Raw genomic sequence first — 17,942 nt, 5'->3', positions numbered from 1 at the left:
CATTTTTGTTTTGTTATCACAGCTGTATATTCTTGCTTCAGTATTTTCTGACAGTTGGATTTTCGAAGCTGAAAACAATTCAATAATCGCACATGACTCTGATTCACTAATAACTAAAACATAGAGATCCAAAGAATTTTTTTATAATTTTCTAATACCATTTCAAAAGTAGACTAAAGAAAATTAACAGTCGCATAAAAACTCAATCCCTCGAATAAACTCCGTCCACTTTATTCGACACAACTGGCATCCTTGCGCACCACGTGCGCATTCGAGAGAGAAAAACTCAGACAGCATAAAAACCTCTCTGTGCTGTCCCGAACAGCTGTTTTGGTTATACATGCAGAACTCACGCAACCGGCGATTCTCCGTCCCTTCAGCGGCTACATACTGCAGCAGTACGTGCGATAGGAACTCAGCTTTCGCACTCTGTCAACACTCACTCTCCCGCTAGCGAGAAACGTCAAAATCTGTTTCTACTTTTTAGTACCGGAACAAAAATGGCGATGTACACAAATAAATTCGTACGGTGCTCCCGTTTCGGGGCGAATTTAACCGCGGTAGTGCGAAATTTCAGTGCCGAAACCAGTCGGAAGTGGTTCCTGCTGCATCCCTCGGTGAAATACCTGTGCCTTTTGGGGGGAAGTTTGGCCGCTCTCGCATACGCACGACATCGCCACCAGCCGCGGGTGTACGCAATCCAGCTGCGAAAGGTAGGTGGTGCTGAACACTGAAGATGCCTGCAGTCTGTGATGGTATTTTTCGCGATTTATTGTTCGAGGGGAACTAGATCTGGCACCGGGAACTGGTTTAGAAGCCTGTGGAAAGTGGCGAAAGTGTGATTTGAGCAGATTGAAATCAGTGAATTCAGCATATGTGCAACTTAATGTAAGCAATGCTCGATTGCTATTGCCAAATAAGGAAGATTTGAAATTCTACTTCAGTTCACCAATGTTGTTTAATTATTGGATATAAGCTACTTATCTCTTATAATTGCGATAGCTGTGTAGTATTTTTCTAGCCAAACAAACCTATATTGAGTCATCCAGATTTGTTATTGCTGAGGTCATGTCAATGACGTCATTATTTACCTAGATTTTTGATCCAAAACTGCAGCTTTTCAATGTATTGATAGTTACTAATAAATCATTTACAAGCATGCAAATATACAAACGAATCAACAACAATTTGTATTGTGGCAATTTTAGATAAATTATCGATTGAAAAACAAATCGAAAACATTGAAAAGGCATTTCGTCGCGTTTTAGTACAACTGTGTGGCTAGCGGCACTCAAACATTGCATGTGCTAAAACCATATGACTGCATTGGAAGTCCTTCAGTGTAGGTCAAGGTCAGATGCGGAAATCAGTTCTATGGAAGGCTAATGATCTTTTATGGAATAACAATTTGAGTCGCAAACTTTTTGACATTAAACATACCTAACTGCTCTATTTATGGGCGAATGACCTAACGGTTAAAACCCAAAAATAAACAATACAATACAATGCACTATTTGGAGCTATGACTATATACTATAGAACAAGATTCATTTAAATTTACTCAAATATAATTCATTTTTGGTTGAAAATCACTGTGTTATATTGAAAGTTGAAGATACCGCTACGTCATCAGTTCTTGGCATAGTTTTGGAACACGCGGATTTAACAGCCAACATGGCATGGTTTGCGCAAGAAGTTGTTTTTACTTCCCGTCGTAATCAAAAAATATCGCACGCCATATTACGCCGCCGGTCAAGATCGCACCAACGCCGCCAATAATGTTATTTTTTATCGGCGCATACCGCTAATAATACAGTACATCCTTTGAAAAATAGGTTTGGTGTATACTCTCTATGAGAGTAATTGTAGAGAATTATCTCTACAAAAGTATTTTTCCTGTTGAGATTTGATGTCATCAGTAAAAATGTTGAAAATGACATTAAAAACAACTTTATTCAATACATTAATGCGCTACGTTTTCAGGGAATTGAGATACATTATAGATAAATCCTTATGCAAAGTTGTTTAGATCCAGGTAATGTAATGCAGGAGTCTCTAAATTTTATTTTCAATAAAAAAGTTGCATTGAAGAATTTTGAATTTAATAAAATTTCGTAAATATTGTTCTATGTATCTCGATATGCAGCTATCGTGGCTTCAACAAAGTATTTTAATAATATCATTCTCAACAACTTTACTGAAGGCACTAAATTTCTAAAGAATGCGTTTTTAGGAGTTCATACTCCATAATTATTTCTGGACCGATTTGCACAAACTTAGTCTCAAATGAAAGGTACAACCTTCCCATCGGTTGCTATTGAATTTTTGTTGATTGGACTTCTGGTTCGGGAGTTGCGAGTTGAAGAGTGCGACCACTCAGCAATTTCCCATATACACTGAAATTAAAAATTCTCAAAGGGGGTAGTAAGAAAAAATTTCAAAATCGAATTTGTATTTTGGATGCCAAATGACTTTAAAATGCATAAAACATTGAGATTTGATGAAATCTCGAAAAAAAAATTTTTTGACAGAAATTGACATTTTTTTATTTTGGCACATTTTTGCCTCTCTCAAAAAATTGTTTTGGCTTAGGTAGGAGTATGCAGTAAGGGGTTGCTACTTTAAAATTCTCGACAAACATAGGATTACTGCCTAAAAGCTATCTGTCAAAATTCTCTTTGAAAGGAAATTCCGGGCAAACCGTTACTGGCCGAATACAGTACATAGCAGTTAACGATAAAGACAACTTTTCTCTTTAATCTACTGCCAACATATGTAATTTGCGAGTTACGGTTTGTCCGAAATTTCCATTCAAAGTGAATTTTGACAGTTGGCTTTTAAGCCGTTATCATATGTTTGTCGAGAATTATACTAGTATGAAATTTCTTAACGGATCTTCCTACTTGATTCGCCACTGGTTTTCAGTGTCGACACATAATATCTCAAAATAGTGGCTGTCGATCTATTGTATGTACTATGTGCAAATCGTACTGAATATCTAATATACATTTCCATCATTGTACTGAACATAACCAGCTATGGAATCGTAGTTTGGACAAATGAGAAAGGCACAATTGCACCACTAGGTGGATTAAAACAGGTTTTTGTATTCTACTTCGCTAGTCTGTTTCTTTTGTACATCTATTAGTTTGCTTTTCTATTATTGATGTATACCAAAATAGTATCGGTCAATTTATAGGCTTCTAATCAAGCTCTTTACAATTTTTTTCTTTATTCGGCATGTTATGATTCCTTTTATTAGTAAATCTCTACTATACGCTATTTATACTCATATAGGTACAATCGCTCGGGGCCTTCGCGATAACACAAACCTGGCTACAAATGCGACCATACAATTACAATAATCCACACATACTTACGCCCGCGATTTCGCCTACATGAAAAAAACCCGGTAGTTAAGTAAACGTAGCATCTTTAAACTTCTAAACGCGGTCTCAAACATTAACCCACCACTCGCGCGATCTTGAAACGGTTACGTCCGGAGGTTTTACCTCGGTCCTAGCAGTCTGGACTAATGTCTTCAGTTGAACCAATCAAAAAAGTGACGCTCATATTCACTAAATAACACGTTCCATGGTGACATGACCTGGAACTCTACTGATATGGGGAAACGGACTCTCTTCTACCATCAGTACCATACATTAAAAATTAAGCATCAGACTCACGGTCCGCGCGCGATCAAACAAGAATACATGCTACATCATTATACAATCGAAATTATACACGCGAAATCACATTCACGTGTCGAACACGTTAATATACAAATGCTTGAGCCCTTCGCGACCATCCACGGCACCTACACCCGCGATCTCGTAAACATGATAACATCCCGGTGATAAAGTGAATGTCTCAGCTCCTATAAATTTTCAAACGCGGTTTCAAGCGTGAACCTAAAAACTCCCGCGTTCGTACGATCACGAATCGGTAACTTCCGGATGTTTCTATTCTTGATATCAGCAGACTAGGTCCATGCCTCCAATTGGATCAATTAAAAAAGAAAGCTCTCATATCCACTGGACACCACGTTACATGGCGACATGACCGAGGACTCTAGTGATATGGGTAACTTACTCCCTGTCAGAATGTGAATTGTACACCGAAAACTAACTATCAGAATGAAGGTCCGCGTGACCATCCAAGAACACACGCGTATATAGGAATGGCCACACGGTTACCAAATCTAGTCTTGTACACGCGAAGTCACATGAACGCGAGCGCACGTGACAAACACGTGAACATATGAACGCTTAAGCCCTTCGCGATGAACAACGCACACCTACGTTCGCGATCGCGCTAACATAATAACACCTGGTAATAACGTTTTAGCACTTACGAAGTTTCAAACGCTGTCTCCAATGCAAACCTACAGACGTCCGTTTTTGCGTGCTCATGAATCGGTCACATCCGGAAACCATTACTCTCTGTCCTAATAACTTAGGTCCATACATTCAGTAGGACCAATCAAAAAATAAAGCTCATATCCACTAGACAACACGTTCCATGGCGACTTCGCTGGGAACTCTAGTGATATGGAAGATCTCACTCTCTTTTAGCATCTTAGCTGTACACAAAAAATAAAATATTAGATTCACGGTCCGCGCGCGATTATCCAAGAACACACGCGAATATGCGAAAGGCACACGATTATAAAACAGAATTTATACACGCAAAGTTTTATACACGTTAGCACACGTGACATACAAACGCACACGCGATCGAACACGTTAACGTACAAATGCTCGAGCTCTTCGCGATGATACACGCGTTCGCGAGTCCATGCGCCCGCACATATCTGAACCGTACAATGAACATCATATTCAGAATCCCGGCCGGCTACAATTGGCCTAAAGCAGTGTTTTAGTGGGCGCCATTGCCTGTCTCGTCTGCAAATTGTTGGTATGTGATTCTGACGGTGAGCCCTTCCGAGAACCTAGCTCTACAGCTCCAGTAGGACAACTCTCGAAAAAATAGTAATTAATTGATTTCCCTGAATCAAATCGTAAAACTTTGAAAATTCTGTCTTACAATACCATCATTCCGTTACTTGATTACGCTGCTACCGCATGAAAAAGTTTTCATTTTGTCACATTGGCGGTTCCCCGTGTTCATAGTTAATCTCCAAACTTACAGATTTTCAACGGCACACAACTCCCCCTTCAATATAAAACTCATTACTTAAAAGTTGAAAAACAAAATCCATTTTGCGCATTAGCGGACCCCCTTGCGCATTGTGAATGTCCAAAACTATTGATTTTCAATGGCCAACAACTTCTCCTTCATTACCAAAAAGCTGAAAAATTTCAATTTTGACGCATCGGCGGACCCCCCTGAGCATTGTTAATGATTAAAACTATTGATTTTGAATGGCCAACAACTCCTCCTTCAATATAAAATTCATTTCCAAAAAGTTGAAAAAAAATCCATTTTGGCGCATCAGCGGACCCCCTGTATATTGTAAATGTACAAAACTATTGGTATCTTGCAAATATAAGCCATGAATGTCGTTCACTACATTCATTTTGAACCGCTGCCATGAAATTTGTTTGCAACAGTTCCAACGCAAGGGATGATGAAAGTTAGACACACGGTCCCTTCACATACATTTGCAATTGTCAGCGAACCAAACCAAACTACGGCACCAAACCGAATAACCGAACATTCACGAACATTTCAATATAAATTCTTCTAATGAGATTTTTGTAATGAATCAACATCTGAATCAATTTCAAATGCCTTCTGTGTTGAAATTATAACAAAACTAGAAAAATCAGCAAAACATAAGTTTGTTTACAAATCTTATTAGCCCTATTCAAAAGTTGATATGGATTTAACAGGCACGCTCAGCAGCACGAACGTTTTTGCTTTCTCTCGCCCGTTTACATGCACAGCAGCCGTAGTCAAACTTGCACCGGGGCTGTCGTGTTGGTTTTTTCCCGAACTTTCGAAATGACTTCTTCCAGTCCTGATGGCCGAAAACAAAACTGCTGTGTGGTGGCATTCACGCACACCAAAGACATTATATTCTTTGAACGACATTCATACGTACACCAACCATGAAATTCGTTTATGATTTTCCTGCTTGGGCAACAGCGTGCAAGTTTGTAAGCTTATGACGTTCATAAAAAAATGTCACGTTTCCAGCCTTGATTGCTATCATTCCATCAATTTTCCTTAACACATTGAGGAATTTATGCAGGCAATTACATCCAAATAATCAGCTGAGGGATTCCATGAGAAACCGGCCGACCACACAATATGACCATCGTCGATTCGAACGAAGCTTTGAAGTTGTGTTCGGTTTATGAATCTCCAATATTTTCTCTGACAATTGCAATATTTTGATACAAGAGCAATTTTTCAACAGGGCGTAAACATTTATTTTGTCAAAAAAACCTCAAGAGAAAAGAAACATTTTGAATGTGATTGTTTGATGGAGAACTGATCGGTGAAAAAGTTTTTCTAACAATAAATTTATACATGTTTTTAAATTTCATACTAATTGACATACAAAACTGTAATTTTATTACAGAATATAATTCTTAGTCTCATTTTAAATAAAAATGTATTTAACAAAAATCTTCCAACATGCGATAGTTTTCGAGATATTTGGTATTTCGTTCCAGCAAAAACAGTTAATTCGTGTGATTATGCCCTTTTTAAAAGTTATTCGCGTTACCCCATCACAAAATGTCAAAAATCTAATGTTTATCGTTTTAAAGACGTAAAAGAAACTTTTTCGGTGTATTTGGATCATGAGGAAGCTTTCAATGAAAAAGTTTTTCTAATAACTTTTGACATATTTTTATAATTCATACTTTTTGCTGTAAAAAATACAATTTTCTTTTTGAATGTGATTTTAAACGCTATTTTAAATCAAAATGCTAATAACAAAAATTTTCTGAAATGTAGTAGTTCTCGAGATATTTCAAATTTTGTTTTAACAACACAATTATTTTGTTTTCTTACGACCTTTTCAGAAGTCATTTGCGTTTCTCCATCAACAATAATAAGTTTTTGAGAAGGCCCATAACATTTCCTGTAACTTTCGCTTTGACATCAAGGTGATATTGTAAACCATTTGAAAGCTATACGAAAACAACCAAAATATGATCGAACTCTTTAGTTTAATCATTAGACCATATGGTTGAAAAGTATTTTGATTGTTTTCGTATAGCATTCAAATGGTTTACAATATCACCTTGATGTCAACGAGAAAGTTACAGGAAATGTTATGGGTCTTTTGAAAAAGTTATTATTGTTGATGGGGAAACGCGAATAACTTCTGAAAAGGTCGTAATAAAACAAAATAATTATGTTGTTAAAGCAAAATTTGCAATATCTCGAGAACTACTACATTTCAGTAAATTTTTGTTATGAGCATTTTGATTTAAAATAGCGTTTAGAATCATATTCAAAAAGAAAATTATGTTTTTGGCTGCAAATAGTAAGAATTATAAAAATATGTCAATAGTTGTTGTTTGGGAAAAAATTATTGAATTGATCCAAATACACTAAAAAGATTCTTTAAAATGATAAACATTAGATTTTTGATATTTTATAATTGGGTAACGCGAATAACTTTTAAAAAGAGCATAATCACACGAATATTTCGAGATATTTGGAATTTAGTTCCAACAAAAACAGTTATTTGTTGGAACTAAATTCCAAATATCTTGAAAACTATCGCATTTTGGAAGACTTTTGTTAAATACATATTGATTTAAAATGAGAGTTAGAATTATATTCTGTAATAAAATTGCAGTTTTGAATGTCAATTAGTATGAAATTTAAAAACATGTATAAAATTATTGTTAGAAAAACTTTTTTACCGATAAGTTCTCCATCATACAATCACATAAAAAATGCTTCTTTTCTCTTGAAGTTTTTATTGACTAAATATAAAAAGTTAGAAAAAATGGGTTTTTACAATTTAAATTTTTAACACAAATTTTTGTTTCTATGAAAAATGACACAAAATTTTTTTCAGCGCATATTTTTTTCGCATATAAATATTCATTCTCTCAAACTCGTCCTCAGAAAGTTTTGCTATATAAAATACAGTAATCGTGCAAAAAAAATTGAAATTAATACACGTATGTTTACGCCCTTTTAAAAAAATTGCTCTTGAGTCAAAATAATCTTACTGATTGTGGAAAATGTTTAGTCTTCCATGCCGATGAAATGTGTAAAGTTTCATAGGAATCCAAGATGGTCGATCAGGAATTTAATATGGAATTCCTCAGCTACCTCAGCTACAGCTGACCGACGGTTTCTTTATACACTGAATTTTTTTTTATGTGGGGGATACGTACCGCATAAAAAAATCCGCATAAAAAACCGCATAACTTTGAAAATCCGTATAAAAAACCGCATAACTTTGAAAATCCGCATAAAATAAAACCGCATAACTTTGAAAATCCGCATAAAAAACACATAAGGTGTGAAATATTTTACAATATTAAGAGCCATAGTACTCAAGGAAGAGCAAGGAGTAAGAAAGTTTAGGAAAAAGCGTGGAGTAGGGTCATATGAGCAAGCTTAGAGTTTCTCGGCTACTTAACTCGTTTTCTTCTGCAACGCAGGAGTCAGGATCTTTTGGCATTAAGGTTGAACTGAGAAAGCCTCCAAAAGCGGCCATTTTGGAAAACGAAAAAAGCAGTTTTTTCTCACGCCGTTGGAAAAATCTTCATGAAAATGAATTAATGTATTCGGGGCATTGGTAGAGTATTACTGATTGAGTGTCATGAAGATTTTTGCAACGGTGTGAGAAAAAAACTGCTTTTTTCATTTTCCAAGATGGCCGCTTATTGAGGCTTCCTCAATTGAACCTTAAATGCGAATCACCTGAGTCTGCGGCATGTCCAGACAAGCGTAAAGTCACTTAATGACTTATGCTGTCGGAACCGTGACTCCCCGGAATCGCAAGACTAACCTCGGCACCTAACCGACCAGCATCGAGATAACGATTTCGAGAGAAATTTCAACGTCGGGAAATTTCTCCGTCGTAGTAGACTAGGCCCACCGCCGGGGACTAGTAGAATAGATCGGGAAGTAGCTCCGGCAGATGCTCGTCGGGGCGCCTATCAACTGGAAGTCACCCTCCACCCAGAATCGCAGGACCGACCTCGGCATCTGCCCGGGTAGCATCGGTTTCGGAAGATCTTCCACTGCCAGGGAACTCTTCGTCGAAATAGGAAAGATCCACCGTCGGGGACTATTCCGAGTAGTCCGTAGCGAATCACCCGGCTTCAATCATCGGGGCGCCAATGAACCGGACGCAATCCTCCACCGGGAATCGCTGGACTGACCTCGGCATTCTGCCGGATTGCGGCTAAGCAAGAATAACGTGTCCGTCAGTTGCAGGAGACATTCTTTCGTCGGGGAACTCTCCGCCGAGGTAGGCTAGCTCCACTGTCGGGAACTACGCCGAGTAGCACCGAATGCGACAGATCCTGGTCGTTGGGGCACCAGTGAACCGGAAGCCACCCTACAACCGGAATCGCCAGATCGACCACGGCATCCAACTGGTCAACGTAGAGAGGAAGGCATGTAGAATATCATGCTGTGCAGGACTGATATGGTGGTTACGAGACAAGCGAAATCTAGCACGACCAGTTAGACCTGGAATCAAGTAGTCATTTCAAATGGAATCCGGGGGATCAGGCAAATGTCGGACTTCTTGGTGGAGTTTAGAGGAATAGGGTTCATAGTTCTTCTCTGTTCACAGTCCCTTACTCTGGCACACGATGGACGAAATCGGTAGTAAAAAAATACACGCTCAGAGACTTTTTCCGATCTCGCCGAACTGAATCAAATGGTATAAGAGATTCGGCTCTGCGGGCATCGGTTAAAAAGACGAAATTCCGACCGATTGCATAAGTTTTATTATGAGAAAGGTAAAAAAGTATTCAGTCATTTTCTGTTTTTATTTTCACTGCATCAAGAATGCTTCTATCCTTAACCCAAAGACTAGTAATTTATAACCTAAAATAAAAATATGAACATTTTATGTATTTTGTTTAAGCATGTGCATTCACGAGGATCTATCTTTCGATAAAAGTCGCTTCAGGTGATGCCCTAGAAATTAAAAGGAAGCTGCATAAAAAGAGTCGCATAACTTTGAAAATCCGCATTAAAAAAACCGCATAACTTTGAAAATCCGCTTAAAAAAACCGCAAAACTTTGAAAATCCGCATAAAAAAGTCGCATAAAAAATGCATAAAAAGACTTCAGTGTATATGCTGCTTTCCGTTCTATTGTCCGAATTCTAACCTCGAAACTCGTACTTGTAGCTTTAAATTGGGTCGCACGCGCCGCCACCTCGATCAGAATATCGACCTTTCGACGCACTGTAGCACCTCTTGATGCGAATTTCGTCAAAAATATAAAACATTGCTTTCGATGGCTAAATTTGTTGTTTTTCAATAAATTGGGGTCACTTTTTTGAAATTCTTTTTCAAGCAAACCCGCGTGAAAGTTTTGTCGGTAGAGGTTTCATATAGGGGACCTGGGGCTATTAAGACAGTGGGGGTAATTCGGACCCCTTCGATTTCTCAGAAAATAGCAATACTTTCTGACTATCGTACATATGCGTGGAACCGCTATTCTGAAATATTAATTTTGAGAGATAAATTTTATTCATTGTTCTTTGTGGAAAGGAGATACAACGTGTTTCATTTTTTTTTTTTGCAATCCTTAAAACAAAAAAGTTAATGGTAAAACCGTGAAAAAAGAAAGCTTGAGGCTTCTATTTAATGGAATGAATTTTGTTTGGATGAAAAGACAGATATTTTCGAGACGCTCACCACTTCTGTGCGAAACGAGCATACGGGGCTATTCGGACCCCCTATTCCGTCAACCACCGTTTGCGGCTGCGCACACCATTGCACATCAAAGAAAATACATAATCGACAGCTGTGACTTACCAGATTAAGATTTTGTAAAGCAATTTATTTTTGTTTTTGCTCCTTAAGTGGCTCATAAATATTTCATAGGTAAACATAATTCTATTGTAAAAATTTTTAAAGAAAAATGACGGTCTGAATTGCCCCGTAAAGAGGTCCGAATTACCCCAACATTGTAAAAGAATGAAAAAACATAGAGGTTTGCAAATCGTCGCCTAGCGCTGCCATCGAGTGGTGCAAATGAACCTTTTATGGCACCAAAATGTAGCTGAGCTTTAAACAAACAATTAGGACCTTTGACCGGTATTTTTTTTCACATTTACCTACCTAAAAGGGCGATTTGCTTAAGTAGGTCCGAATAGCCCCGGGTTCCCCTATATTAATAATGATCATCCATATCTTATAACAGAAATGGACCCCCGAAGCTGAAAAAGTGATTTTTTAACGATTCGGTCACCCTTTTGTATGAAGAAATATGTGCTACAAAATATCGGTTTCTTGAAAGAATCAGTTTGGACGAAACAAAAGTACAGAATATCTTAGAGCTACAATAAATTCCATACGAAGTGATCTATGGGAAACCATCTAAAAATTGTGAGACATTTTAATTTAAATTAAATTTAGTCACCGCAGTATTTTTTTCAAAATACTTTTCCTTGATGCAGAACGAACGTACCACTGTGCGACAGGACAAAATCATCGGTCAGATGGAACGAACGAGTTAGCCGAGGAAATAAAATATCAATTTGAACAGCGGTAATGAATTTCGTCCGTTGACACTGTATGAATTGTGTTGTAGGAAAGTTCGATGAAGTTGTTCTTTTAGAATGGTGTGAGTGAGTGAGTGTGGCCGCAATTTCACAAACAAAAGTAAAATTTTGATGCTACAATCTCGTGGGGAATTTTGACCTTCTATTTCGAGAGGTCGATTCTCTTCGTTACGAACAACAGCCGAATGCTTTCTATAATGATTTTACTGTTACTAAAAATCCTTCCTAGTCGGAGCTTCAATACAGGTCGATTGGCTTATGACACTAACGCCTTGCATCCTATAACAACAGAATGCAGGTTTTCAAGAATTTTTAAGGTGAAATCATATTCTGAGTCAAATATCGAACCTTCGCCATTTTCTACGTAAATTCTTAACTACCAAATCACGGATTATAATCCCAGATTACTAGCGAATCAGTTTAATTTATTCTATAAAAGCAAACGATCAGAGTCATTTGCCTACTAATTTAGCGTCCATGGGTCAACTTCCGTTATCCCCCGCTGTGACTTTGTTTCATCTAAACCTCATCGCCATCTGTTTCCCAAACGACTGTCGACAACCGACGAGCGAAATAGCTCAATCTTGTGGCGCTAGGAGGAGCTCATGAAATTTCGACTGCGGGACGCGTTTCAGTGCTGCTGTAAATTGAAACCGACCATAATACGAGCAGGAGCACCGATTCCAGTGCCTTGACGATGTGAGAATCTCCAGTTTTGTGTCATTATTGAGCTTGATTTAAGTAATGCGAATTATATTTGTGACACGCTGTTAAAGGCTCGTAAAATTCAATCAAAAAAGTGACGTCTCTCAGTCTGACATCAGCCGACAGCAGTTTTAGAATATGTAATGGTATTATTGAAATTAGTTTTATTGTAGCTGCTTTGGAATTTTTATTAACTCGCGTAGTATAGTGGACAATAAAGAGCTGTCTGTAAATGAATAAGAGGCTTTTGAATAAAACATTATAGAGGTCAAAATTGGTTGGACGGTTTGATGTCGAGAGTGAACCTTTTTACTACAATCGAGTTGCTCTCATACTCTTCATAATAGGAAATTAATTTGGAAAACTAGGACAAATTGGTAGTCATAGTCATAGATTTCTCAGAAAATAGCAATACTTTCTGACTATCGTACATATGCGTGAACCCGCTATTCTGAAATATTAATTTTGAGAGCTAAATTTTATTCATTGTTCTTTGTGGAAAGGAGATACAACGTGTTTCATTTTTTTTTTTTTTGCAATCCTTAAAACAAAAAAGTTAATGGTAAAACCGTGAAAAAAATAAAAAAGTGTTTTGGAAAGCTTGAGGCTTCTATTTAATGGAATGATTTTTGTTTGGATGAAAAGACAGATATTTTCGAGACGCTCACCACTTCTGTGCGAAACGAGCATACCGGGCTATTCGGACCCCCTATTCCGTCAACCACCGTTTGTGGCTGCGCACACCATTGCACATCAAAGAAAATACATAATCGACAGCTGTGACTTACCAGATTAAGATTTTGTATATACACTGGAACGAAAATATTAACAATGACGACGCGAACGAAGCAGCGATGACGTTTTCTAGTATTCTTAACTACCTTATCGACCGCCATGTGCCAAAACGAACAATTAGTACCGATGAACACCTTCCCTGGCAATCAACCATCCTTAGACGTTTAAAATCTGCCAAACGAGCTGCATTTAAAAAATTCTCGAAGCATAAGACACTTGCATTACGAAATCACTACTTTCAACTCAACCACGAATACAAACAACAAAGCAGATGCGCCTTTTTTAGACACCAGCGAAACGTCGAGCGTCAACTGAAATCCAAGCCCAAGTCGTTCTGGACGTATGTTAACGAGCAGCGAAAAGAATCCGGTTTGCCATCTTGTATGTCGTTTAATGGAGTTTTAGGCACCGACACTAAGAAAATTTGCCAACTGTTCTCCGACAAATTTTCAAGCGTTTTTTCCAACGAGCGCCTGCCACCACAACAAGCCGCTGCCGCCGCCAATTTAACTCCTTCTCTAGGACGAACCATCAACCGAATTTGTGTCGATAATGCTGCCATTCTCGCAGCAAATGCCAAACTGAAAGCATCTTGTTCCCCGGGTCCAGATGGTGTTCCCTCGATTTTTGTCAAAAAGTGCGTCAGCGGGCTTCTTGAACCACTTCGGCGAGTCTTCGAGCTATCACTCACTACTGGTACATTCCCTTCTTGGTGGAAAGCAGCGCACATGTTTCCAGTTCATAAAAAGGAAACAAACATTGACAATTATCGGGGAATCTCGTGTTTAAGTGCTGTATCAAAACTGTTCGAGCTGGTTGTGTTAGATCCTATTTTCTTTCACTGCAAACACTACATTGCAGATGACCAACACGGTTTCATGCCTAAACGATCGACAACGACAAACCTGCTCTCGTTCACAACATATGTAATGGATGGATTCGCTGACGGATTGCAAACCGATGCTATTTATATGGATCTATCTGCGGCCTTCGACAAAATCAACCATGATATCGCAATAACGAAGCTGGACAAACTCGGCATTCATGGACAACTTCTGCGCTGGTTTCGTTCCTACCTCGATGGAAGGCAACTCCAAATCAGCATTAAGGACTGTCTATCTGCACCATTCTTCGCTACATCCGGCATACCACAAGGAAGCCATCTCGGTCCAGTAATATTCCTCCTCTACTTTAATGACGTCAATTTCACATTACAAGGACCCCGCCTTTCTTTCGCCGACGACATGAAAATTTTTCAACAAATACGGGATAAAACCGATGCCGAGCTTCTTCAGAGGGAACTGAACATCTTTTGTACGTGGTGTGATCTAAACAGAATGGTTTTAAACCCGAACAAATGCTCAATCGTTACGTTCACGCGGAAACGCCAACCGACTCAGTTTAACTACCATTTCTTCGGCTCGAGCATTCCAAGTCACTCTCACATCAAAGATCTCGGAGTCATCATGGATTCGGCATTAACATTCAAACCACATACGTCATACATCGTGGATAAGGCATCACGACAGCTTGGGTTCATCTTCCGAATAGCGAAAAACTTCAGGGACGTATATTGTCTTAAATCGCTTTACTGCGCGTTGGTCCGCTCAACGTTAGAATATTGTTCAGCTGTTTGGAATCCGTACTACCAGAACGGGATTGACAGAATCGAGGCTGTCCAACGCAGGTTCATACGCTTCGCCCTTCGTCATCTCCCATGGCGAAACAGATTTCAGCTGCCGAGCTATGAAAACCGTTGCCAGCTAATACACCTCGATACACTCAGGATTCGGAGGGACTGCTCTCGAGCCCTGTTCGTCTCGGACTTACTCTCTGCCAGAGTGGATTGCCCTACAATCCTCGGACGTCTGGATCTTCAAGCCCGCGTTCGAGCTCTACGCAATAACTCCCTTCTGCGAGTTCCGTTCAGGAGAACCAATGGTTGCCAGAGCGCTGTTACCGGACTCCAACGAATTTTTAACAGTGTGGCGACGGCCTTTGACTTCAACAGGACGCGGAATGCGATAAAAGTGAAAATGTTGTCAATTTTAAAATGTAATTAGTTTAAGCAACCACCATTGGGGCCAAGGGGCCTGTTGGTGAAGGTAATAAACATAAACATAAACATATAATGAAAAATAGTCATTTACGACTACTTCCAGATAGAACCTGCAGCAAAACAAGATTAACGACACTCTATCTATTGGTACCTTCCAAATTAGAGGTACCACCCCAAAAAAATCAGGTAGCACAGCCAGAACTCACACGCTCCGCACAAGAAAATATTTGAAAACATTAAATTTAATCACCTCCTCACTCGACTGATCTAACCCACCGAGGCGGAGCGAGCTCGGTCACCGAAGCGTGTAAGCTTTCATCGCAGCCGTGTGTTAATCGCCGTTTAGCACGATAACTACAATTTATAACAAAAAATTATTCTGTTTTCTCGGATTATCGTACGACTCATCTGTGAACAAACAACGATTCCGATGATGTATACAAATCGCTTTATTTAATTTTCATTTTGACTCTATCTCGCACTGATTCGCGCCATGGCGAGCCGCTCTCTAAGCAACTTGATTGCGTGTGGGTGGTTAAGTCGCTGCGTCTGCGTGTAGGATAAAAGTTCGCACGAAGCTTCTTTCGCCGCGTCTAAGCTGTTTGTTGTTGTGATAGCGGCTTTTTGCATCTTCAGTAAAGACCAGCGCCTGAGTTCAGTGGCTGATAATGGCGAACAAACAAGCTTTGCGACACACGCACTACCTAAGCAGACGCGGGAAAGCCGGTGGACGAAGTGCGTTTTGCCGATCCATACGCTTATCGGTTAAGCCACGCACGAGGATCCGCATTGATGATTCAATGTTTTGGTTGGGTTATAGTTTTTGCCAACACGTGGTCACGCGGAAGACGCATTACGTAGTAAATTCAAAGCGACAGATAACCCATTTTTGGGCAGGTTTCAAATGGGACATTCCAAATGGTTCGAGATAAGATATTCCAGAAGCGCAAACAAGATAAGGGAACGGAACACCTCTTATGGGTCAATGAGTGCCTCAATGTTTTTTGGCTGTCGTTCAGATGCCGGTTTATTCAGGTTGTCAATAGATTTGATAGTATTTTGACTTATGGTCGATTCATAAAAAACTCGCGCGGGTTTAATAGTGGATTGGAACGTTGTTCCCAAGTATGACTCCGCTAATTGAGTGTTTTTTTTTCTATTAGGGCAATCAGGGAATGTGATGTGCATTGTATATTAGAGTGGCTCGATATGTCATTTTTCAGCACAGCACTTTTGTAGTCCCGAATGCCAGGGCAATATGTGATATAGGTTGGTTGCTCCCCAGATTTGCACATTGCGTTGAAAATTTGTATGGGATTTGGGAAAAAATAGTTTGGTGAAAACATCGGAAACTTTCCAGAGGCAGTTCGCCTTCAAAAACCCTTATCAAAGGATCACACAAATGGCCTAGGGCAAGTGAAAAAAGGCGATGGTTCTCTCACAGTTGGCAAGAGTGAAACATTGGATGCTCTAATGGACATTCACTTTCTTGGGTCGGTTGCGAAAGACGAGAATTCGACAGGTCAGTATTGTGATGGACTCCGTCCTAACAGGACTTGTGAAGCATCACAGAAGCTGGCAGTGAAATAGCAATTTGCGCTTTTCTTGACGTCGAGGGTGCTTTTGATAATACGTCCTACATATCGGGCCCTGTTCTCACAGTCATGTCACTTAGTGACTAGAAGGAAACTTTCTTCTAGTCACTAGGTGACGTGACTGTTAGAATAGGGTCCATCAATTCCCAAGGCCCCGAGAAAAAGAGGAGTGGAAAATCGATTGGGGACTGGATTCTTGCAATGCTCAGGAGTCGAGAGATCACAGCAACGTTGGGAGACACGAAAGCAACTATAACAGCCAATAGAGGCTGTCCCCAGGAAAGCGTGCTACCACCCCTGCTCTGGTCGCTAGTGATGGACGATCTTCTCAATAATCTGACTGAAATGGGTTTCGAGATTGTTGGATATGCAGATGACATTTTTTTTATTCGGTTCGTTTATTTGATAAGGCACGTTCTTGCGTTAGCTTAAAGGTGTCATTTTTTCTTTGTTTTACATTTTGAATTGCTTAAAACTAGGAGGTTACACATTTAATATAATTTTGTTTTTATATAATGAAACTCAAGGAATTTTACAGCTAACTTCTACATATACAAGAGGGGATAATATAATATTCGTAAGATTAGGGGGTCATTTTTGTGTTTTTTTGTAATGCACTTTAGGATTTTTAGAAGGGAGATTATTGGAGCAATTATTTATTAACTAAGCGGAACATTTTAAAGGCATATTAAAACTAGAAATAACTAGAGGGAGTGGTTCAAATTTATTAAGATTAGGGGGGATTTATTAGGGCTTTTTTTAAGTATTGGTACTGTTGGGCATATCTTAACGAGATTGATTGTATTATTGATCAACTAAAACTAGAGGACAAGAGGGCACATAAGTTATGCGAAGATATTCAAGGGGGAGGGAGTGTGAAGTCCTACATCTGTGTATCAGACACAGGGGAGAGTCTGACAGGGAGGGGGTAAGATAACAAACTTTCAGTTTCCGGCATCGGGAACCAACGGTAAAGATTGCAGATTCGGACGGATGCATCATGTAATGGGACGTCGGGCTGTCTTCCTCGAGCCGGCAGAGGTTCCTCCAGATGATTTCGTACACACCAAAAATAAACAAACTTAAACGACAT

General features: G+C 39.2%; 1 protein-coding gene across 3 annotated transcripts in view; it reads left to right on the top strand.

Annotated features, from left to right (window-relative positions):
• The first annotated feature begins 499 nt into the window (after positions 1–499).
• LOC131684132 (calcium uptake protein 3, mitochondrial) overlaps positions 500–17,942 on the top strand; it is a 266,088-nt gene continuing 248,645 nt past the window's right edge. For all 3 annotated transcript variants that reach the window (XM_058966712.1, XM_058966711.1, XM_058966710.1), the window contains exon 1: positions 500–713. In XM_058966712.1, coding sequence (XP_058822695.1) covers positions 501–713 — 213 coding nt within the window. In that variant the 5' untranslated portion in view covers position 500. The remainder of the gene's footprint in view (positions 714–17,942) is intronic.

The sequence above is a fragment of the Topomyia yanbarensis genome, chromosome 2 (assembly GCF_030247195.1).
Source record: "Topomyia yanbarensis strain Yona2022 chromosome 2, ASM3024719v1, whole genome shotgun sequence".
Lineage (NCBI taxonomy): Eukaryota > Metazoa > Arthropoda > Insecta > Diptera > Culicidae > Topomyia > Topomyia yanbarensis.
This window is presented reverse-complemented; position numbering and strand designations above follow the sequence as displayed.